The sequence below is a fragment of the Rosa rugosa genome, chromosome 1, assembly GCF_958449725.1.
Source record: "Rosa rugosa chromosome 1, drRosRugo1.1, whole genome shotgun sequence".
NCBI classification, from domain to species: Eukaryota; Viridiplantae; Streptophyta; class Magnoliopsida; order Rosales; family Rosaceae; genus Rosa; species Rosa rugosa.
Window position 1 is genome coordinate 64,806,789 of NC_084820.1, and position 23,514 is coordinate 64,830,302.

At 39.8% G+C, this 23,514-nt stretch overlaps 2 protein-coding genes and 5 non-coding genes across 7 annotated transcripts; all 7 read right to left on the minus strand.

Moving 5' to 3' along the window:
- Nucleotides 1-492: 492 nt before the first annotated feature.
- Nucleotides 493-4,861, minus strand: LOC133726133 (external alternative NAD(P)H-ubiquinone oxidoreductase B1, mitochondrial-like). The gene is made up of 10 exons (XM_062153607.1): nt 4,655-4,861; nt 3,685-3,961; nt 3,350-3,556; nt 2,903-3,153; nt 2,481-2,700; nt 2,169-2,273; nt 1,646-1,909; nt 1,424-1,545; nt 808-927; nt 493-718 (listed from the first exon to the last, which is right to left on the minus strand). The coding sequence occupies exons 1-10, from the start codon at nt 4,741-4,743 to the stop codon at nt 631-633; spliced, it is 1,743 nt and encodes a 580-aa protein (XP_062009591.1). The 5' UTR covers nt 4,744-4,861; the 3' UTR covers nt 493-630.
- Nucleotides 4,862-19,107: 14,246 nt separating this feature from the next.
- LOC133727597 (small nucleolar RNA snoR97) lies at nt 19,108-19,210 on the minus strand. The gene has a single exon (XR_009855278.1). It is a non-coding gene; the product is annotated as a small nucleolar RNA snoR97 (small nucleolar RNA).
- Nucleotides 19,211-19,302: 92 nt separating this feature from the next.
- On the minus strand, nt 19,303-19,420 carry LOC133727654 (small nucleolar RNA Z278). Its single transcript, XR_009855331.1, has one exon. It is a non-coding gene; the product is annotated as a small nucleolar RNA Z278 (small nucleolar RNA).
- A 205-nt stretch (nt 19,421-19,625) lies between these two features.
- On the minus strand, nt 19,626-19,717 carry LOC133727645 (small nucleolar RNA Z223). The gene has a single exon (XR_009855322.1). It is a non-coding gene; the product is annotated as a small nucleolar RNA Z223 (small nucleolar RNA).
- Nucleotides 19,718-19,773: 56 nt separating this feature from the next.
- LOC133727606 (small nucleolar RNA U36a) lies at nt 19,774-19,862 on the minus strand. Its single transcript, XR_009855285.1, has one exon. It is a non-coding gene; the product is annotated as a small nucleolar RNA U36a (small nucleolar RNA).
- A 222-nt stretch (nt 19,863-20,084) lies between these two features.
- On the minus strand, nt 20,085-20,229 carry LOC133727615 (small nucleolar RNA snoR134). The gene has a single exon (XR_009855294.1). It is a non-coding gene; the product is annotated as a small nucleolar RNA snoR134 (small nucleolar RNA).
- A 531-nt stretch (nt 20,230-20,760) lies between these two features.
- On the minus strand, nt 20,761-23,445 carry LOC133744765 (uncharacterized). Its single transcript, XM_062172815.1, has 2 exons — nt 23,033-23,445; nt 20,761-21,799 (listed from the first exon to the last, which is right to left on the minus strand). Exons 1-2 carry the CDS (start codon nt 23,379-23,381, stop codon nt 21,108-21,110), a joined length of 1,041 nt encoding a protein of 346 aa, XP_062028799.1. The 5' UTR covers nt 23,382-23,445; the 3' UTR covers nt 20,761-21,107.
- Between the last annotated feature and the right edge of the window lie 69 nt (nt 23,446-23,514).

A 23,514-nucleotide genomic window follows, 5' to 3' on the forward strand; every position in this document is an offset into this window, starting at 1 on the left:
GTATTTATAAGCAATTTAGAACAGATATTCCAAGTACAAACGACAGCCATTGTGATACGTCATCAACCGCCACACGTGTACTTGTCAAAGACAGGGATCTTTTTGACCACATTACGACGTACTGGTCGGCAGTCTTCCGATCCCCTTTTGACGATGAGAGCAAATCAAAATCATCTCATCTCTGTTCAACATACTCCGAGAGAAATGAAAATGTTCGATCTTTTTCGAGCATGGAGATCTTGTAAATGCATATGTCGATAACTACAGTAATCTTATCTAATATAATGTTGAAAATTATTACTATAGTAATAGCTAATTGGTTGTTGAACATGTATTATTATAGGACTAATAGAACATGTACCATGTACCTCACAGAAGTTGTTGAACGGTTGAAATTTTATTTCTTATAACTTGATTAGTATCATAGAAAGGTATAAATGACAGTCCCATTCTTTGTCCAAATCCGAATAAACGACCAAAAAGCACAAAAAAAAAAAAAATTAAAGAATCCACCATGAATCATTTTTGCTTTACAAGCTAGAGAAATCCCTCTCAAACACAACACATGAACGTATGTACAAAGCATGTGCAAACACTGATGACAAATTAGGCCAGAAATATATTTCATCCTTAAATACGGCTTGAATCTCTCCCAAAAATAAATTTTCTGGTCCAATCAGATACCACTAGGACCCTAGTACGCCAGCTCACTTGCTTGCTGAGAAATCAAAAGGAAAAATATTGATCAGACTCAATACTAAATATGCACATTTTATTCAAAGAGTAAACAAATATATGAAGGATCACCTTGCATATACAGAATACCAGAGCCATTGAGTGCTGTGACCCGTGGAAACCCAGTCCCCAGGCAGCTCTGCTGCTGCTTCCTCACCCCCCAATGGAGCAAATTGCCCGAAATGCTTGTACCTAGTCATTCACAAGTTACCATAGACTTATTAGCAATTAGGAAAGAGAAGAAAGATAGATAATGGCATAGAACTGATAGAAGCAACTTCACTATGTACCACTCTTCATTACTCTTGGCCTGTGACCGAAACAGAAGAAATCTCTGTGTGGAGGACGATAACCTATCTAACAAACAAAACTACTGCTCCTTAGGGCAAATGAAGGCCATCAACAAAAAGCATTTTCTAGGACTGTTTGGTAAAAGTAATAGGAGATCCTAACACCGCATGGTTCCTAATCAGATTTTGCTATTACTTTTACAATTTTCAGCCCAATGAAAATAACTGTCGTCACCAATTAACCGTAGTTTATCCCAGGACTACATTTATCTAATGTCGTTATGACGTAGAAGAAGAAATTAGATAATTTTTTTTTTTCATTTCTTTCTTTTTTTCTTGAGAATTTTTATAATGCTTTCTAAATAGTTCTAGTGAGACGATTGAAATGTACTGCATACCTGAAGGGAAGAAAGTAATGTTGTCCAGAACCTCTAAAACGTCGAGGACCTTCAGGAATTGCTTCACACTGCTCTCTCCGGTTAAAGCAATTAGAAAGATATGTACCCTGCTGAGCAGCAACCTGAATACAAAAGGTTGTATATATATATCATATTATGGTGACATCAACTTATATCTAAAACCCAAGACAAATATTTGCTCCAACCAGATTGAAGACATACCTGTGCAGTTGCAGGCAGACTCTTCCTCTGTGAATCCACTAGAGAGAGGGCTAATTTAAATTCTTCAATATTCACTTCCTTCCTATCATTCCCCTCGGAATCTTTCAATAGATCTGTCACATCTTGCAGATGCTTGCTTTTTAAATAATTTTCCACTTGGGGATACCTAATGATTATGTCGTCAACTACATCTCGGAATTCAGCAACTGTTAAGGTACCAGAGTTGTCTGTGTCCGCAGCTGCAAATATGGCCACGATATCTTCCTACATATGACGATACTAATTAATTAAAAGTGTATTACAATATAAATATGGTCGACCCTGATTTCCAACTTCCAACCGTTCCCCATTAAGAAACAAACAATACAGTTCAAAAGAGCAGCTTTGCCATTTCAAAAAAAAAAAAAAAAAAATACCAGCTTTGCTCAATATTACAAGGCAAGACCAAGTTATGAGAAAACATTCCAAAGTCAAATATGCTACATACTTTCTGACAGGTCTGACAGGTAAAGGTTTTTCATACCATGATTTTACGTTGATCAATTGTAGCGCAGTCACCAATGGCATACACATCATCACAACCCTTTACACGCAACCATTCATCAGTTACTAGAACACGTCTATTAGCCTGCACATGGAGCAGAACACAAATTATAATTGACATGTCAACCAAGGTGACAATTCTAATTGACTTACGAATGTGGATTCAATCAGTTCATAGAGACAGGGAAAGAATAAGATGTTCCATAAGTGTCAATACCAACTGATTAGGTTGTGAATTCTGGATTTCTCAGTCTTTGACTCTTTGTATGTGCATAAAATTTGGGGAACAAACCTGTCCAATTTGTTCCATAAAGTCTCTCACAACTGGACGAGTCCCAACGCCGGTAGACCACACCACCAATCCATGTGGAACAGAGCAGACCTCTCCCTTTGATTTCACTTTCACTTTGATTTCCTTGTCTGAAACACTGACAACCCGGCATCCTGTTTGAACATCAATACCATCTCTTTGAAATTTGGTCTCAGCAAAATTACTAATTCTTTCATCAAACCTACAATAAGAAAATAATATTTAATAAGTCATTTTGTGAACATGGTATCTGCTTTGTGAAATTAGAAAAGTTTCAAACTAGCTATAAAAGAGGTGAACTTCCATGATAAAGAGATATTATATTCCATATTCTAACTGTAGCCATCAAAACTTCTCCAAAAGAAACAAAAAATAAATAAAAATGTGAGTGGATGCTTTCTTACATGTTCAAGATATGATCTCCTGCTTGGATTAATGTTATTTTCACAAGATCCTTAACCATAGGATATAACTTGACTAAATCTTCTTGGAAATAATCATGCAGCTCTGCAGCAAATTCAACCCCAGTAGGACCCCCTCCAACAATTACAAAATGAAGATTCCTCCTCCGCTCCTCTTCACTAAGACCTGGAAGTACAGCAGTTTCAAAGCAATCTATAACACTGGTACGAATCTTCTGAGCATCTTCTACTTCCTGCATGCGGAGGGTCAAAGATACATATTTAAGTAATCACAGATCAGAACCTCATAGAAGAAGACTACGAGCAACTTGATTTTCTTGACAAGCTTCAGGATATAAGATCTCATTTGAAAAATTTAAACAAGCAGGAAGGTGTTGACAAGATTAAATGCTGCATAGCTCAACTAGATTGAAGATGAATTGACCGTACCTTCAGAAAATGACAGTTCTCCTTTACCCCAGGGGTGTTAAACGTGTTTACTTGTGCTCCTATAGCTACGATCAAGTAGTCATATTCCAGGGAAAAATCAGGAGTTCCTATCAATGGGTTATCAGTATTAGCCCGGAGGTGAACATTCTTATTTGCAGCATCAATCTTGATACATTCTGCTTCATAATATTTGATCTCTCCACTTCTCTGCCATGACATGAAAGCAATAAGTAGATTGTTTTTTTTTTTTTTTTAAACCTCAGAGCAATCAAAATGTGAATGTAACAACGAATGTCATGGCAAGAAATCTAGACGCTTTCGAATGTGTCACTAACCTTCTTTATAATATTACGCACTGGTTCTACTATGCTTCGTGCTTCAACCGTTCCACATGTGACACTAGGTAACAAAGGGGTAAACGCAAAATAGTTTCTGGGTGATACAACCTGAACATCATAATGTGAAGCATCCACATGCTTAAGGAAACTAGTACCAGCCCATCCTGTCCCAAGAACCAACACTTTCTTTTTCTTAATCTCATTCTGATTAGAATCAATAAGAGGAGAGCCAACATCTGACTGTGATTCTGCATACGCCACAACACCTCCACCACTGCACTAATCCAAAAGAAAAAAAAACAAAGTGCATAGTTACACGCTGGAATAATCCACCAAAAAAAAAAGTAAAAGACTAATGAAGGTGCATACAATCAACAGCCAGAAATAGTGTAATTTCTGGCAGAGATTTGGACACTGGATCTTGTAAATAGTTATTTGGACTACTGCCAGAGCTAGAATCTGTTTGAAAGACATCATTTTGAGGTAACTGGTAAATTATGGCAAAACAGAAATTAATGTACCTCTTGCACATTAACTATTATTTCGAAATGATTATCATGTTAATGGATATCAACAGTTATTTCCTCTTACAGCGCCAGATCACATGACAGGACCAAACTTGATAGATAATCTTAAAAATTGCAAATCTTGGGGTTGAAAATTGGATTGATTATGTCCAGCTTAATACTCCAAGATTCAAAAATTAAACTTTATTTCCACTAATATTCCAATTTCTCAGTAACCAAGTGCCTGGTAGGTGAAGGAAAAACGAGATTTGGAGTTCATGAATCATATGTTAATTTCGTTTCATGAAGACAACAAAGCAAAGTTTGACATTTGGGTTTTGTTTCTGTCTCTTGTTCTAGTCCAGAGCTCAAACAGATCAAAAGAGAAACATGGTAGCCAAGAAATGATGAGATGAAAATGAATATCAATAACACAGTGGAAAAGAGAGAGAATTGGGAACCTGATAGTCCCGAGCAGTAGAAGCTGGGGAGCAAAAGGGTATCCATGGAAAGCTCTTGAAGCTCTGATGAAGAAGGACGAGATGGTCATTTTGACGAAGTTGACCAGAGTTAAAGAAGAAGAAGAAGAAGAAGAAGAAGAAGAAGAAGAGGAGGATGGTAGAGAGAGTGGGAGTGACTCCTCAAGACAATGGAAAATGAATGATCGATTAAGACTTACGAGAAGGAGCAGGCCTTCCCTCTCTGTTTGGTATCCTAAATTATTATTACCAGCTGAGATCACACGTGGCAGCATGTTGTTGAGCTGTTTACTGGATGAGGCTAAACCAGGGCCCTGTCCTGGTTTAGAATAGTGGACCTGTGGGCAGTGAGACTTTAGCTGGACATCTGGTGCTTCTAATATTTTTCTAATCATTTGGTCCTATTTAATTAGTTTAACTTATTAGGGGAACCTCCTAATCCTTTACAATCTTCAAACAGATTAAGAGATTAGATCATGATCGTTAGATGGGAATAGTTTACCTATAAACATGTGTTAAAATACTCGGATGTATGAAGTAATAGTTACAAGTATATCATCTGAAAATGCTTCGTGTTGAGTAACAAGTTGACAATACAAGTAGATATATTAGATCCGTTTTTTGAGTTAAAAGAGGACTAACTTCTGATCAGAACTATAAGAAATGAAATACCCTAATACATTCTTGACATATAAGAACCGGCGGTAAGTATAGAGATGTTCAAACTCTACATGTATTTTAATCTGAAGCAAGATTCATATCAAATGGACTAACTTCTTATCATAACTATAAGAAATCGTTACAGAGGGTCAGCCCCCCTAATACAATGTGCAATACCCTAATACATTCTTGGCATATAAGAATCAGCGGTAGGTAGAGATGTCCAAACTCTATATTTATTTTAATCTGAAGCGAGATTCATTCAATGGACCAACTTCTGATCAGAACTATAAGAAATCGATACGGAGAGTCAACCCCCCAATACAATGTGCAATACCCTATTCTTGGCATATAAGAATCAGCGGTAGGTAGAGATGTCCAAACTCTACATGCATTTTAATGTGAAGCGAGATTCATATCAATTAGGTTGACAGCATATATTGTGTGACGTGAAACACTTGTGGCAATCACGTTTTATACATTTTGCAAACCGCTCAGCAACATAATAAAAAAACTAATCATTTAACAGAAATCATCAATTAGTAAAGAAGTGAAGAAACTCAAATCATTATAAACACTTTGACCGAAATTTCATTGTTTTCAATGTAAAACTAAACACCTAACACATTTTTTTGGTTGATATTTTTTACTCCATCAAGTTTCTTTCAAAAATGATGACTATTTTCGTGAATCTTGTTTGCTTAATTTCATGAGTAATTTATAGGGGCCGTGACCACTTACCCAATTTTAGCCTAAAAATTGCCCACTTACTCCACCTAGAGTTTTTTAACCCCATTTACTCAATCTAACAGTATTTGACAGTAATACCCTTATTTTAATTAAAAAATTACTCTCCTATCATATTCTCTCTTCCTCTCAGACGTGTCTCTCTCTCTCTCTCTCTCTCTCTCTCTCTCTCTCTCTCTCTCTCTCTCTCTCTCTCTCTCTCTCTCGACTCCGGCATGGCGTAATATTTCCAGAAGTAGCGGCAAATGGAGGAGGCGCCAATCGAGTGGTTCTGCGTCGCCGGAGAAGGCGCCGATGAAGACCGAAACAGAGGAGGTGTTTTCCGGGTCGCTGATGAGGCCTCGACGGTGATTGCGTGACTCATCGTTTGCGGCGGCGAGGGGCGAGATGGCGGAGGTGGCGTTTGACTGGTGGAGGATGCCAGATCTGAGCAGCAAGTCGAGGTCGCGGCGGACATGTTGAGGTCATTCTGCATGTAGAGCTTCCCGCCGGTGAACGACCGGGGCTGAAGCACGAATTGACCTTGATTTGGCTCAGGCGGAGGTCACCTGTTCGTTTGGCCAGACCCGGGCCAGGAAGGCTGAGAATGAGCTTCCGGTGAGCGATGTGGTGGATGTAATGAGCGACGACGAGCCTAGAAACGATGTGGCGGAGTCGAAGGTCACCGAAGACGAATTGAAGAACTGTGTTGTGGAGATGGTTATGGATAATGAGCAAAACGTTGGGTCTGTTGGTAACGAAGATGAGGCAGTAGACACATTATTGGCCCCCAGTAGACTTTGAAATGAGGGACAGGGATCACTATAGTGTGGTGTATTGATAAGTTACCTGTTGTTTTCTGTGTATTAAAGTCAAATTATCTGTGAATCATACAAAATGGTGCATTTTTGGTGGTCTATTGGGAGGCAGTAGAGACATTGGACTTTGTATTGGGGGCAATAATATGATTATTGGGAGCCAATAATATGATTATAAATTGATCAATTGTGCCTGCAGTGTATTCATTTTGGTTTTGGGAGTTCATACAATTCACTGGACAGCAATAATATGATTTTTGGGAGGCAATAATATGATTACTGGGGGGCAGTAATATGATTACTGGGGGGCAATAATAGCCGGATTCCGGTCATCGGTCGCCGGATTTCGGTTACCGGTTCCCGGAATCTGGTCATCGGTCGCCGGAATCCGGTCACCGTTCGCCGGAGTCCGGTCGCCGGAGACCGCGCCGGCCACTGGTCACCGGAGCACAGCAAGGTGGAGGGTGACTTCTCTCTCTAAGTGAGAAAGAAGGAGAGGGCAAAAAAGTCTCAAAAAAAAAAGAAAAAAGAATTAATTGGGTAAAGGGGAAATAATCCCTTAGAGTGTTTTGGGTAAATGAGGTTAAAAAACAGTTGGTGGAGCAACAACTTATAAAATTGGGTAAACGAGCATTTTCCCTAATTTATAAAATGGAAAGAGACGATGAGTCGCTAGCAATGGTCAATTGGTTGGCACAATCATACTTGCTACCGACCAGGCAACCACTGCAACTATCTTTATTGGATGAATCATGAATGAGATATCCAGCTATTATTGATCTGAATGGGGGGTTGGAGAAACAACTGTGAAATAGAACTATCTAAATACACGGAATCAAATTTGCTTATCATTTTTATTTTGTAATGATATTATCACCCTATTAAATTTTTTTTTTTTTTTTTTTTTTGATCAAAAGAGGTCAGCCCATTATATAGATTCAGTAAGTAGTACAAAAACGAAACACCCCTAAAGAGTCGACAGAAAGAATCGTTTCTCAGAGTAGCCTGAGACTCCTATCCTAAACAAGAACAAGAACCCAATATACCTCCAGTACACCCACATTTTAGACAATTCACGCACCATTATTCCAAACAAAGACCAGTAACCTCCGAAGCAAGATAAAAAACTAGGGCTGGCATTTTGGGCCGAAGCAACCGAACTAGCTGATTTTCGAACCGGCCCGAACCGATTTGGGCCGAAATCTCGGCCTACCGACTTCCGGCTCGGCTCAGCCGTACCGTATGGCTCCCTTCGGCTCGGCTACGGTATGGTGTATGGCATACCGTCGGTATACCGTACCGACCGAGTATACGCCATACCGGATACATAATGTATATATACACAATATATATACAAAATGATTTGTCGAAGGCGGGACTCGAACCCCTTTCCCCTCAAACAGAGACTCTGATCCCAACCACTGGACCACGAGTTGCTCTCATTACTATATGTACATATTTTACATTTATTAGTGTCTTACACAATATATATATAAAATGAAAATTGGTTGTAGGCGCGACTCGAACTCCTCTTCTCATAGACAGAGATTCTAATCTCAACCACTGCACTACGAGTTGCTGTCAGCATATTGTCTACAAATTTTATATTTATTAGTTTCTTAAGCGATAGAAGTAAAAAACCAAAATGAAAAGCTAAAACCCATCATTCCAGCATTGTCTTCTCTCTCATTCCAGAATTTCTTTCTGGAAACAATCAACAATTCCAGAATCACACAAGCAACCATTTCAACTCTTACAAATAAATCAAAACCTCAAAAACCCAAATCACCAAAATCCCGTTTTCACCATGGGATTGTTAGTTCTTCGATCTGTATATTTTTTTTGTTCCTTCACTGGCGTTATACTCGATGACGGAGCTGGGTGAGAGTGGTGGGGATCGGCGTCGAAGTAACGACGCTAGGCTTGGAGCGTGAGCCTCAACAGCCTCTGCTAATTCGATGGAGGAAGAACATGCCCTCTCAATTCTTCTCTTTCTTCTTTGTCTTCCCTGTTTTTTTCATCGTCTTCTCCAACAGATCTGCAAGCCATCTTCTTCTCAATTCATGGAGTTTGCTTGTAATTACCGGTTACCTACCGATACCAAATCGAGATTTTCGGTTACCGACTTGTCGGTATACCGATTATTCGGATCGGTGGCGGTTTGAAAATGTTGATACCGACGGAGGTCGGTTCGGCAACGGTTTGGGGAAAAATGGATCGGTTTAGTACCGAATCCAGCCCTATAAAAAACCCTCAGAAATTATAATCTTTGTGACCTAACAAATATTTAAACATTAACTAGGGCCGTAGAGGCCCAATCCGACCAACCCCACAACCAATGGGTAGCCCAAAGCAGTATAAACCCTAGCCTGAAGAGGATGGCCAAGAAGCCCAGGTTCGAGGCCCAGCTGGCCCAATCAGTCCTAGCTTTGGAAAAAACAGAGGTTCCGCCGCACCCTTGAACGCCAGAAGCCCAGACGCCACCGTGCCCTTCGCCTCTGGTGACCGCAGCCTTCACATGAAATTTCAGACCACCACCACCGGACAACTGCGCCGCTGCTAGAGGACCTCGACATCGCAGACCACCCAGACCAATTACAGTAGAATCACCTCGACCAACCTTGTCCGCCGGCCTGCAATCACCAAACTCCATATCACCACCTCCTCCACCATACGTCCCCGCCGCATAGCACCGCGATAGATCCTTCCAAAGCAGCCCTTCCCAGCCGCTAACCTCTCCAACGAGCGCAAATCGAAGCAGAATAGAAAAGTGGTTGGCAATCACCCCAACACCAGTCTGTCCCCCTCTGAACCCGATCACGTCGATCTTCATCATTTTGAGATTACCGCTACCATACGCATAATCACCTGTAGCAGTCAAATCCAGACCAAGAAGCCCCGGTCGAAAGCCATCAAAAAGTCGCACTAGAGTCTTCGCGATCCACCAACCCTTGTCAGTGACCAAACGTTGCTCTGGGCTTGATACACCATCTCCAAACTCCAAAGAACCCCCACACAGCACCATCGGTTGAATGAAAGTGACGAGGAGGAAGATCCATTTAGCCAGAAGGCTAGCAGTGGCCATGGCCAATAAGTTTGGGAATTTTGATCGGAAACCGAGAAGTTCACGATTAAACCCTAGCAGAGCGGCTAGGTCTATTAGGAAAAACTTAAAAGGTTGAAAACACCTTAATCTTAATTTCCCCTATTAAAACTTGTTACGTCATATAAAATTCATTTAATACTTAAAATATTTTTTTTAATAAAACATCATGATTAATTATTATTATGTTTTATAACACATGACAGTTTTATATTGAGTGGTGGTATCACCACCAAAGTATTAGTGATGAGCAAATTTGAATCCCTAAATACAAATACTAAGGACATCCATTATTAAAATGATAACAAATAGGAAACCCTTTCACAGCTTTTCTCATTTGAAGAAAAGTTGAATCAGATTCCAGACATCAATCTTCATAACAGATTATGATTGTAAACTTGCTAAGATATCAACAGTAATTTCCTAAGATTGCCACTTAAGTAAGCAAGCATATATATCACATGCTTGTTCAGTACTAAATTCAAGGTTAAAGACTTGCTTGAAGGTGATTCCAAGTCAGTGATTGAGTTTATTCCTTGCGGAATTCGTTATAATCAGACCTAGCTTAGCCCGTCTTTTGATAAACATATTTTAGTAGGAATCAAACTTTGTTGCGAGTTAATCTTAAGATTTGGAAATAAACATTGCTGAATGATCCACTTGTAAATGTGATACTGTATTTCCTCAAGGCTACTATCAGTATGATTCCACTAGCCACTGTCCCTCATGGTTATTTGCAATGGTGATATCAATTCTACTAGTGTTGCTCATTTGGCTTTCTTGGATTCTGTCGGTCTTCGGGGTTGAATGTTAGCAGTTCCAAGTGTGATGTTCAATGAGATTGGTATAGAGATAAAACTGCTCCTATTCATTATTGGCTAAGTTAATCCAATTTTTTTTGCCCAAGAAATTACCTTGGTCTAGCCTTTGCCTTTCATATTGCCCGAGAAATTTCCTGAAGTTGTCCCAAATCTTTTTGGTTGCTTTTTCCAATAAACGTTGGTTACATTTCTTTATGTTATTTGTACCAGTAACCGGTTTATGGCGGGTGCTCTGGGGGTTGAAACAACTTCACATTTCGAACGCTTTAATGCTCTGACACTAACACACATGAAACAGAGACACTAACTTCACATTCTATGCACCACCGGTCAACCATCACTGAAAAGAGTGAAACTGGTGGCAATGGTTTCATCTCTACCTCGTTTATAATTTTTATAACTGGAGCCTAGTTCAAATATGAACGAGAAATGAAGAATTTACCACAAAAATTTACCCAATAATTTGTGTTTGGACCCAAAATAAGCATTTTGGCTTAACAAGACGTGTCTTGGAGAAATTGAGCCAATGTCAGTGGCTCAAGCTATATATTGTCGACAAGTTCAAAATATATATTTAGAGGCTAAATAAAGCCTACTATGGAAGCATGGAAGCATGAAAAGTCAACTTTAGCACATTTTCCTACTTCGGCTAGGAGAAACCGAGCTAAACAAGGAAGGAAGGGCGGCAGACTAACCAAATGAAATTCAAATGAGCTAAAACTTTCTAGATTAAATCTAGACATCCCAATAATAATTTCTTATGAAGAGTTCCAGAGCTAGTTTTGAGTGGAAAGCCTTCAAACAATCAGTCCAATCTTCTGCAGAAGCAAAACTGGAAAACTAGACCTGTAAGAGGTCCAACAGCGTTTCCAGCCCAACCACTATACCAAAAGCTCTGAAATTTTACCAGGATGATCTACACTCATAGTCGAACATTTGTTATGAAGAAGTCACAGTCAAAATCTGAATTCTTGATGGAGATATAATTGAAGGAATAGAGGAGCTGAAAGTGCTTCCTTATCTCCAAAATTCATCATTCCTTATCTCCAATTATGCTTCCTTATCTCCAAAATTCATCATTTCTTATCTCTTATCTCCAAAATTCATCATTTCTTATCTCCAATTAATGCTCCACTATCATTTGTTTAAGGCCAACTACTTTGGCATGGTAGCCTATAAATAGAGGTTACAATAAAATACTTCAACACACACAATTCACAACAACAATCTCTAAGATTATCCAAGCCTCTCTAGAGCAACCCCTCTCTAAGAGCAACTCCTCTCTTTCTCTTACCGGTGATCACATTCCAGTCCTAGTCTTCTTAAGAGCAGACTGTCAGTGCCACCAAACCCTCTGTCAACGTGCTTCGGTCCTAGTCTCCTCGGGAGCCGACTATAGTACCGCGACCACAACGGTTACGGAACCAGCTAAGCAAGGGTAACGCCCTCGCAAACCAACCAAGCTAAAGTCACGCTTTAACAAGTTCTCTCTACTTCCCGGTGATTTCGCTCTGCTTAACCTACAACGTTGAGTATCGACTTGGTAACACAAGACAAAGTCCTCCAGCACGAGGCACAAAGAATCCTGCGACGAGGTTGGTGCTCTCCTCGTCTACAGTCGCGCAAAAGAAGTCAGGTCAAGGGACACCCCCAACGACCGCACCCGAACGGTGCTGGCACACCCGCACAAGAAAAGAGACTGTTGACCAGCTGCAGCAAAATTGGAGCCAAACATTTTGGCACGCCCAGTGGGACTACACCAGAGTCTTTTTGTGGTCACCATCATTGGGATGCCAGAGGAAAATCTTTACCAAAAGAAATTTCTGAAGTCATGCCTGTTTTTCTTAAGAAGAAGAAGTGCAAATTCCTAAACTTCTCAAAGCGCAAAGCCTCCAGTTATAAGCCGCATAAAACTGATTGTGACGCTGCTGCTGCAGATGACGAGGCGATGATAGAAGGCTATGTGCCCATTCCCATTCCAGAGAATGCGAGCATAGAAGAGCGGCTTGATATCATTCAAAAGAATTCTACCGCATACCATGAGAATCTGAGAAAAGCCTTCGTGGAGGACCGTCGACGGCTCGATGAGTTCACGATTTCGGTCAAGAGGCTCGAGTTGGGGGCACAACAAACACAAGGCGAATTGGAACGTCAAGAACCTGCTCGCGAAGAGGTCGTTTCTGAGACTAACTTCTTATAGGTGACAATCAACCTAAGGGTCTCACTGGTAAGTCACAGCCTTACACAGAGGCTGTGCATGGAAAATGTCATCAACAAGATTGTTCTTCTGACAATACAATTGTCTCTGAACAAATATCTGATTTCTCCACTGATCAAGCCAAATACGTGGCTACTGATCAGATGCATGGGGGGCAAGATATGACCCATGATCATCCCTTTGATCAAGAGAAGTTGGCGACAGTTAGCGACAAAGCCGATCTTGGGACACCGTCATCTCCCAAATTGCAATTGAAGATTATGCCTCGTCAACCAACAAAGATACTTGGGGGGCAAGATTACCCCTCTCACGAGCCAAATTCCTCCAAATTCTTCAACGAGAAGTATCTTTGTTCTTTTCCTAAAAGCTCTCACAGGAGGGATTTTTACCCTACAAATTTTGATATATCGGAGCTTGGAGTGAAGCATAGATGGCCTCCCCCGTGGTTTTCTAGAGGTTAGCCAAACATGGTGCTGCTAGCTTCTTTCTTTCTTTACTTTTAATTGTCTGTTAATTTTTCGTTTCTAGTTTTCTTTTCATTAAAAAAAAAAAAAAAAAAAAAAAAAAGAGAAAAATGAAAATACAAAAAGAGTTCAAGATTGTGCATCGCTAGATGCGAAGGTAGTGTCTGGCCTAGCTGTGGCTTGAACCTAATTTCTAATATATATTTGGAGGCCATTTGACTTTGATGTCGAGTTAAGGCTTGTGCGCATACGAAGGAATTCGACGCCCGCAAAATATGCAGGAGTACAAGTCCTTTGAAGCTCTTGATAGGGAGAATTTAGACCAGCAAGTGGTCGTAAGGGGTTGTGAATCATAACGGAATAGGTGAAGTCTCTTTTGTTAATATTGGCCTAAACTCCTTATTGGTGCCTAGTTCAGGTCCCTTAAGGTTAAGCGCAGCTTTTATTAACACTTGTTGAACTATCTTCACACGTATGACCTTTCTCATCTTAGTAAGTATAGCCTATGTGAAATGGTGTCTAGAAATGGGACAACGTTCATGACAGGTTCTTGAATCCAGAAGTGCGTGCAAATGGGCCTAAACCACTATGTGGGAGTAGCTCATGCCAAAATGGATTCTGCCTCTCTTGTTCGCCCTCCCCCACCTGGCCATTTCAGTAAGGTTGCCCAAAGGATACCAGACATCAGATCCATGGGGGGCAATAAAGTTGGCAAAGAAATCGTCAGTTCATGACAAAGGCAATTCAGATTGTGGCATTCAAGCTTTATGGCCTATTTAGAGGCCTATATGGAATCAGTCAAGTAATATCAGTCAAGCCAATACAAGTGGCTTTGGAGCAACAACATTATAAGTGTAGTGCTGATTCATGACCTCTTCAGTCAAGACGAAGACCTTTGACTTCGAGGTCTGGGGGGCAATGTTTGGACCCAAAATGAGCATTTTGGCCTGACAAGGCGTGTTTTGGAGAAATTGAGCCAATGTCAGTGGCTCAAGCTATATATTGTCGACAAGTTCAAAATATATATTCAGAGGCTAAATAAAGCCTACTATGGAAGCATGGAAGCATGAAAAGTCAACTTTAGCACATTTTCCTACTTCGGCTAGGAGAAACCGAGCTAAACAAGGAAGGAGGGGTGGCAGACTAACCAAATGAAATCCAAATGAGCTAAAACTTTCCAGATTAAATCTAGACATCCCAATGATCATTTCCTATGAAGAGTGCCAGAGCTAGTTTTGAGTGGAAAGCCTTCAAACAATCAGCCCAATCTTCTGCAGAAGTAAAACTGGAAAACTAGACTTGTAAGAGGTCCAGCAGCGTTTCCGGCCCAACCACTATACCAAAAGCTCTTAAATTTTACCAGGATGATCTACACTCATATTTGAACATTTGTTATGAAGAAATCACGGTCAAAATCTGAATTCTTGATGGAGATATAATTGAAGGAATAAAGGAGCCGAAAGTGCTTCCTTATCTCCAAAATTCATCATTCATTATCTCCAATTATGCTTCCTTATCTCCTTATCTCCGAAATTCATCATTCCTTATCTCCAATTATGCTTCCTTATCTCCTTATCTCCGAAATTCATCATTCCTCATCTCCAATTATGCTTCCTTATCTCCAAAATTCATCATTTCTTATCTCTTATCTCCAAAATTCATCATTTCTTATCTCCAATTAATGCTCCACTATCATTTGTTTAAGGCCAACTACTTTGGCATGGTAGCCTATAAATAGAGGTTACAATGAAACACTTCAACACACACAATTCACAACAACAATCTCTAAGATTATCCAAGCCTCTCTAGAGCAACCCCTCTCTAAGAGCAACTCCTCTCTTTCTCTTACCGGTGATCACACTCCAGTCTTAGTCTTCTCAAGAGTAGACTGTCAGTGCCACCAAACCCTCTGTCAACGTGCTTCGGTCCTAGTCTCCTCGGGAGCCGACTATAGTACCGCGACCACAACGGTTACGGAACCAGCCAAACAAGGGTAACGCCCTCGCAAACCAACCAAGCTAAAGTCACGCTTTAGCAAGTTCTCTCTACTTCCCGGTGATTTCGCTCTGCTTAACCTACAACGTTGAGTATCGACTTGGTGACACAAGACAAAGTCCTCCAGCACGAGGCATAAAGAATCCTGCGACAAGGTTGGTGCTCTCCTCGTCTACAGTCGCTCAAAAGAAGTCAGGTCAAGAGACACCCCCAACGACCGCACCCGAAAGGTGCTGGCAAGCCCGCGCAAGAAAAGAGACTGTTGACCAGCTGCAGCAAAATTGGAGCCAAACAATTTGTAACTTCCCTCCACAAATTATTGAGAAGCATACACTCATCGTCAGAGAAGAGGATGGAGGTACCATAAACAACAAGTCGCCCTGGAGCAAACCTTCCTTAAGCTAATCTTCCTCGAGCTAAACATCGTCGAGCTAGTCTTTCTCAAGCATCGTCGAATGAAAGCTTAACTTAGATTGCATTGTTGGTGAGTTGTGACCTGTTGGTAAGTTATAATTCCAACATTGTAAAAAGTCATAGGTTCAACTCTCACTGACATATGTAAGGTGGGCTAAGGATTTTTTTTTTTTTTTTTTTAAATAGATTGCAATGATCAATGGTAGGGATGGCAATGGGGCGGGTTGGGAATGGAGATCACAATACCATCCCCATCCCCGGGATCATTTTCTATCCCATCCCCTCCCCAATCCCCAATAAAAATATATTGGGGATTCCCCGTCCCCATCCCCATTGGGGACTAAGCCTCCAAGCCCGCCCCAAATCCCTAATAAGAATTTAATAAATAAAATAATTTTTTCTTATATTGCCTTTTTTAAAATCAATAACAAATAAATTTAATATGATTAAATTCATACATCATAATTCAGTGAGTGCAAAAGTCAAAACACTATTAAAGTAAAAGTGTAGTCATTAAAGTAAAGTAGTAAATGTATATATTTATGATTTATATTATAAAAAATAAATTTATATATATATATATATATATTATTGGGGCGGGTTTGGGGATGGGGATCATAATACCATCCCCGCCCCATCCCCAATCTTAGATAGCGGGGATTGGGGATCCCCATCACCATTCCCCAATTGTCTCCGAATTCTCCCCCTATTAGGGGTGGGTATCCAATAAATTTATATATGGGCTAAATACTAGTTAGTACCCTGTGGTTTAGGTACAAAATCAATTCAGTCCCTGGACTTCTAATTTCATCAAAAACATCCCTGCACTTTCAATTTTGATCTAATAGGTCCAATTCGTTAATATTCTTTCAAATAGTTGGATTATTTGTTGAAAAACTATTTTTTTTTTAATAGTAGGACTCACTCCTAAATTGACAATGCAGACCACCTTGACACCACATCATAAAATATAGGCCATATATGATCCACATTAACAAGTTAAATAACTCAATTGTCGGAAAACTAACAAATTGGACCTATTAGATCAAAATTGAAAGTGCAGGGGTGTTTTTGATGAAATTAGAAGTTCAGGGACTGAATTGATTTTGGACCTAAACCACAGGGTAGTAATTTGTATTTAGCCCTTTATATATATATTATTGGGGCGGGTTTGGGGATGGGGATCATAATACCATCCCCGCCCCGCTGGGGATTTTTATCATCCCTAATCAATGGAGATGAGAGGGGGTACTTGTAAAAATCTCTCTGATGCCTAAATCATAATCTTTATTATCAATGAGTAAGAATAAGTGATTGAATTACTTACCATACCCACTCTTTAAGCTATTTATAGTGCCTCAAACCTTATCCGAATGTTACTTGCAGCTTGGGCCGCAATTTGCTCACCGGACGTCTCTCAAGCTGAGACATGCACCGCGATGATAGGTCGTACACATCAATGGCTCGAGATCACATATTACTCGATCCTCATATGATGGAGTCTATCACTGTATGTATAAGGTTGTAGACCAAGTGCTTGGCCGCAAGTCTCTCGTCCCATTACTTGCGACACATGCTTTGGAGAAGTAGTTAACTCACTCGATATTAAGTTTCTTGAGAATTGGTCCCCTCAAGGCTATATATCCTCAAGGTTGTATCCCTCGAGGCTGCGCTTGCGGTTTCTTACTGCTCGGCTATTGAGTCTCCTCTTCTGAGCGTATTTTCTTGAGTCATTTCTATCAAGCCTAGCTAAATAAATAAGCAAGGTTGAGTAGTAGAAAATCTTTACAAAGCTCAATGTGGTTGGAGGAATAACCCAATTCCAGCGTGTTTCGGTTCTCCTCTTCAATACTACAACATGAACGATTATGGAGGGTGGTGGATCTTAAGCAATGGCCAGACAAGACCGCACGGTCCTTTTGGGACCAATCTCATGGTTGGAGGTGCCGCAAAGGCAGAGGAAAAACTAGGTCACCGCAGGTAGTAACCGTTGACGCCCTAGTGCTTGGAGCAAGTTCACCCGTTGAGGTCACTGGGTCAATACTTTCACTTTCACTGCCTTTTACCTTTTATTTCCACCATTTAAGTCAGATACTGTTCACAAAAGTCACTCTGGGTCAATTTTGTGACTTACAAATTGACATTCGGTGACCTTTTGTGAACAGTATCTAACCCAGTAACCTAGATGGTGGAAATGAAAAGCAAAAAACAGTGAATAGTATTGACCTAATACCTCAACGGGTAAACTTGCTCTTATCATTGTAGGTGAATGGAATAGGCTCCATACCTGAAATTTACAGATCAAGTCTCTACCTCTAATATTTATAACTGGAGCTTAGTCGAGTATGAACGAGGAATGAGGAATTTACCTCAAAAAGTTTTCAACCAAAATTTTATAATTCTGTTTTCTCCCTCCACAGATCAATATGTTTGGTGACATTAGAACCACAAAGAAGAGAGAAACACAACCAAGTGGCGACGGAACTCGAGAAAGCAAGAAGAATCTAGTTGCAATCTGTTTAGGTTCTGCTTTGGGTTTCTCCTCTTGATCAATTGGATGTGCATCGTTGGTGGCGCTAGAATCACAAGGAAGAAAAGAATACAGTTTAAGTAGTGACGGAGCTCGAGTTAGCTGGAGGAAGAATAACCCGATTGCAACCACTTTAGGTTCTTTCTTGGATGTTACAGAGAATTGTTTAACCAGGACAGTTACTAACTAGGTGGACCGATTCCATTACCAATGGTGATGCAGGGTGACACAAGAGCAGAGAAAAAACCAAGTCATTCACTGCCCCATTTCGCTCTCGAACGGACCAGTTCTCGTTCTAATAGTTTCATCAGTACATACTGTTCCAAAAGCAAGTCCATTTAAACAGAGCTCAGAGGGTCGTTCATCACCCAATTATATCTTTAAGTGTTTCATATAGTGCATGCTTGCTCCTGGACAGAGCACTGAAATAATATCAGTCAATTTAAGTTCAATTCCTTAAACTTCCTTGCTAGAATCTGACTACTTAAAAATTTCACTTAGCTCTCGTCTTTTTATCTTGCTCTATTTTTTTTCTAAAATCTTGATAGTTTGATACATTGTTGCATTAATAATTACTCAATTTGTTCCAACATCTTGCTCTGTATGCAGAATAGTAAAACATTTGCCAATGAAAAACAGTTCAATAAAATCAAATCAAATTCACAATGAAATTCTACTAGAGCAAAAAATGTAGTGCTGTTATTTAACTCCACTCTCTATAGAACTAGAGATGAAGCTGATAGACAACACACAATTTATGAGTTTTTCAGACTCTACCAGCTACTGAAGAAGCTATGAGTATAGTAAAACTCAATTCAAAATCCCAAACTAAACAAAACACAGTCACAAAATCTTTCAATTAAAAGCATTGTAGTAAAAATGCCTCAGTCACAAAAGTTTCTGTCAATGGAACATAGCTTCCACGAGTAGGTTCTCCCTGCAAAACAGGGTCTCGCTTCCACTACACCTCAATCACGTTGGATTGTAACCATCACCGGCATCATAACACAAACCCTAAACCCTAAAACCAAAACATAAAGCAAATCAAAAACCTCAGTTAAATCCATTTAAGTCATATGAAATGTAGCTTCACCAAGGGGTTCTCCCTTTTCAGGGTCTCGGCTACACTACACCTCGAACAGTCGGATTGAATCATCACCGGTCTCATAAATCAAGTAACAAAGATTAAACTTTCAACGAAACAATTAGGCTCAGAGTATAAGACAGCTCTCTCTATCACGAATTTTCTGAAGCAGAACTGGCATAAAGCTGTAAAATTAATCATCACCGCCAAAATTTCATCAAAAAAGATCCAAACTTTTTCAATAACGAAAATCAGAAAGAAAAAAAAATGGCTCATATCAAGAAATTCAACCATTGATTATCATGTTATGCTTCATAGATTGCTCTCAGAAGCGCGGATAATTTGTAATCATCGCCACAAACTCAAAACAATCAAAAGTAAAATCAAATATAGCGGACGTTTTTAGAGGCAAAATCATGGGCAGAGATAAACCCCCACGTGTAGACACCGCAAGTGAATGTGTGCCTCCATGACTAGCTTTGATTTCATGGATTTTATCAAAAAACAAGCTAAAGGTGTGTCGAGGCACCAAAATTGAAATTGAAAGTAAAAAAGCAAAGGAGGAGGATTAGAGGAGGGAGATGTGGCCGTCGATTTGACACAGACAAAGCTGTAGGAAAGAGCGAAGCTAAACTGCAACACTTGACGGCGCCGTTTTAGCACGAGCATTGGGGCTTTCTTCTTCAGTGATAACTCTCAGAGAAGCCCGGGGTGCATCGTGCGTGCTTATTCAACCACATTCAAACTAAATCGAAACCAAAGAAAGAGACTTTCACAGAAGATTTGGAGCTAATTGGATGTTTGGAACTGAAAACCTAGAAGAGGAGAGGCTACGGGATTTCTTGTGATGTTGAAGCAGTTGTGGGGGTTGTTTATATAGGGAGTCGAAAGCCCAAACACAAAACCCTAGGGCTTCCTTTACTATACGGCGCCGTTTCCTTGGTTTCTTGCCACGCATTTCGCCTCATTTTTATAGCAAATTCTCTTTATCTAAAATAATTACGGAAGCGAAAATTAGTAAAAGTCATATAATATTTCACGGTAGATCAGCTAAGTGGTAAAAAATGCAATTTCGTATAAGGTATGAGATCGTCAATTCGACTCAAAAATGTCATGTTCTAGTGATTTAAAAGATAAAGAAACATCTTAACGCAACCGTTGCAATGAGAAGAGTATTAACGTGAACGTGAACTAATGAACGTTAGAGTAGTTTTCATTTTTGTTCGGTATCTTTTTCAGTTTTGATACATAGAAATAAATAAGAATTTAAATTTATTACATAGAATGATCCCACTTCCCCTAATCTTCTCTTTTTCCCTCATGCTTTTCTAGATGTTCCAATTTCCTGCCTCAAACTTCCGGGCAAAATACAACAAGACAACTCTTGTTGAATATCTTTCACTAACAAAAATCTCAAATACATTTTCAATCCACTAACACACAACTACGTACAATTTCAAGGAAGCTCAACTTTTGAGTCGAAAACAGGTCAAGCAAAACTCTTTCCATACTGCTGGAATTTGGGAGATGGCTCTAAGCAAGCTACAAGGGCCAGTATATGTTTCTGTCACCAAAACTTGAGACATCTCATAAGACACAAGGTCATACTATCTTCCATGTTAGATGCCGGTATCCAGCCCACTTAGCAGCAAGCCGAATTCCAATAGCTAAGGCTGCGCCCAACAAGGGCAATGGAAGCTTCCTGTTGGTCACTACAACATCTGCCTTTCTTTCAGGAAGCTTCTTCGAATGGTTATAAATGGCCAATGCCAGAAACAATGGTATAACCAAAACTCTAATCCACGGTTCTCCAACAGCAGCCAGCACAGCCGCGCAAGGCAATGCAGATGTAACATCATCCCTCTTTTTAACAAATCGTGAGTAACCATACAACCCCACTAGAATCGTGTAGAAGAAAGGCTCTGAGATGTAATTAAACACAACTGCATAGCCTACTACTCCAGATAACGTGAGCAGAATAGGTTGGCAGTTTGCTGAGTTTGGAACGACAGCTTCTGCAATAGCAAGAACAGCTGAAGCCAGCATGATAACTGTAGTCAACTCTCGAATTGGAGCGTATGCCACTATGCCAGAGTAGTAAGCGCGAACAGCATAGATAGTTGTTTCTACGAATCTGATCGTGTAAGTGAAAGGATCACCTATGAAATGGAAGATAAGGGCCAAGCAAAGCTTCAAGAGGTATCCCACAAATTGGACAACAGCCAGTGCACCCTTTTTCCAGTTAGATAACTCTAACAAGACAGCTCTCCATGCATAGATGAGGAAGGCCAAAGCTGCACATCAATAACATATAATATCGTTAAGGCAGTCGCAAATGCTATGTATTGTTTACAAGCAATTCAATATAAGAATTCTTTATGGGGTTCATCTGAGGATTTAAGAGTTATACTGAGTCGGTGTGTTTTATGATACTACTACTGAGTTCATATAACAGTAACTATAATGATTAGCCAGCAATTCAAAAAAATAACTGCATGGGCATTCACTAAGGCTTTAAGAGTTATAAGAAGTAATTTACTTTGTTTTATGATACCACTACCCAGTTCATATAACAGGAACTAGAATGATCAGAAGAGAAGAGTTGGCTCACAGATCTGTTTAAACTGACTATAGAAACCAGCACTTTCTTCACTGTGCTAAATGATATCTAAATTTCTTCAGCACCAAGAATCAGCAAAACCTTTTATCAGAAAGAAAACTCATTGTGAAAGAATACCCTCAAGAAGGGAGAAGTAAGAGACACCAATATGAGGACTTGTCCAATTCTAACCCCTCCACAGTTCACACAATTCATACACATAAAAATACGAAACCACACTTCAATGGTTTCACTGAAACTCAGCCAATAACCTTACTTGTGTTATAGACTTATAGCATATGAGAATGAATCACTGATGTTAATGCCAGAGCATGCATAGTTGCAGAACCCTTCTTCAAACACAAGTACTATTTCTACACACCATCCCTTTCATGAAAACATGCTGCTGAGATCTTGTGTCTTTCTTCTCAAGTAATACTTTAAAGTGACAGCCTAAAGAATCAAAAGCCCCTATCACAGTTTTTGAATGGTAGTGAGTAGTGACATTCTAATAGTTTTTCTTTTCAGGTATAATATGTTTAATTGCAGTCTTTTAAGTTTCAGAGATTATGTAGCAAGCAATCCCTAATTTGAGGAAGCCATGGTAACAAATGTGAACATATACTTTCTAACACTAAACAAACCAACTAATCTGTACTTGTACTCCTACGAAAACAAGAAATCCAGTTTCTTAATCATAATGTCAATGATATTACTTCGCACAATCATTCAATGGATATTATCACAAGTAAAACCCGAACATTCCCAACTTCTTTAGCTAATAAAAATATGGAGAATTCATATAGTTAATTATCAATTAGGGTCCTAATTCAATACCATCCCAAAGACTCAAGCTTTCATTTTGCTCACTTTTCCAATCATCACAATTTCCTCAAAAACACACAAAAAAGATAGTGAAGCATTTTACCCACAAACCAAGGCCACCTCACAGGAGGGTCAGGAGCTTCTTTGGTCAAGTACCTAAACCGCTCCGGCATAGTACTCTCCCCTTTACTTTCCTCCTCAGCTTCATCAACACCATCCTCTTTTGCACTCACACGAACCCTTAACTTCCTTTCAAACAAAAACCCAATTGCTTTCCCTGAAAACCCAGGAAAATTATGGGTTTGGTTTGTGTTCAAAGATTGGATTTTGGTTGAAGAGTGAAATAAATTGGTTTGGTTATGAAGTCGAGCGGTGAGAGGAGAGAAAGAAGTGATTTTGGGTCTGAGAAAAGAGGGGTTTGGAGAGGAGAGGATGGGAATGGTGGTCGCCATGGCCTGGAATTAGAGAGGCTTAGGCTTTGCTGCCATTATCACTATCAAAGTGTATCAGAGATGGAGTAGCAGAAATTGGAGGTTTTGACTTTTCTCTGTATCAGCCCAAATAAGATAAATGATCCACATCTAA

What these genes read in the sequence shown, in the direction of transcription:
- LOC133744765 (XM_062172815.1), bottom strand. Translation starts at nt 23,381, where the DNA reads ATGGCGACCACCATTCCCATCCTCTCCTCTCCAAACCCCTCTTTTCTC. An exon ending in GAGGTGGCCTTGGTTTGTGG is followed by an intron (nt 21,800 to 23,032) that starts GTAAAATGCTTC and finishes ATTGATGTGCAG; the next exon opens with CTTTGGCCTTCCTCATCTAT.
- LOC133726133 (XM_062153607.1), bottom strand. Translation starts at nt 4,743, where the DNA reads ATGACCATCTCGTCCTTCTTCATCAGAGCTTCAAGAGCTTTCCATGGA. An exon ending in TTGATCAACGTAAAATCATG is followed by an intron (nt 1,910 to 2,168) that starts GTATGAAAAACC and finishes CGTCATATGTAG; the next exon opens with GAAGATATCGTGGCCATATT. An exon ending in TGGTATTCTGTATATGCAAG is followed by an intron (nt 719 to 807) that starts GTGATCCTTCAT and finishes TTGATTTCTCAG; the next exon opens with CAAGCAAGTGAGCTGGCGTA.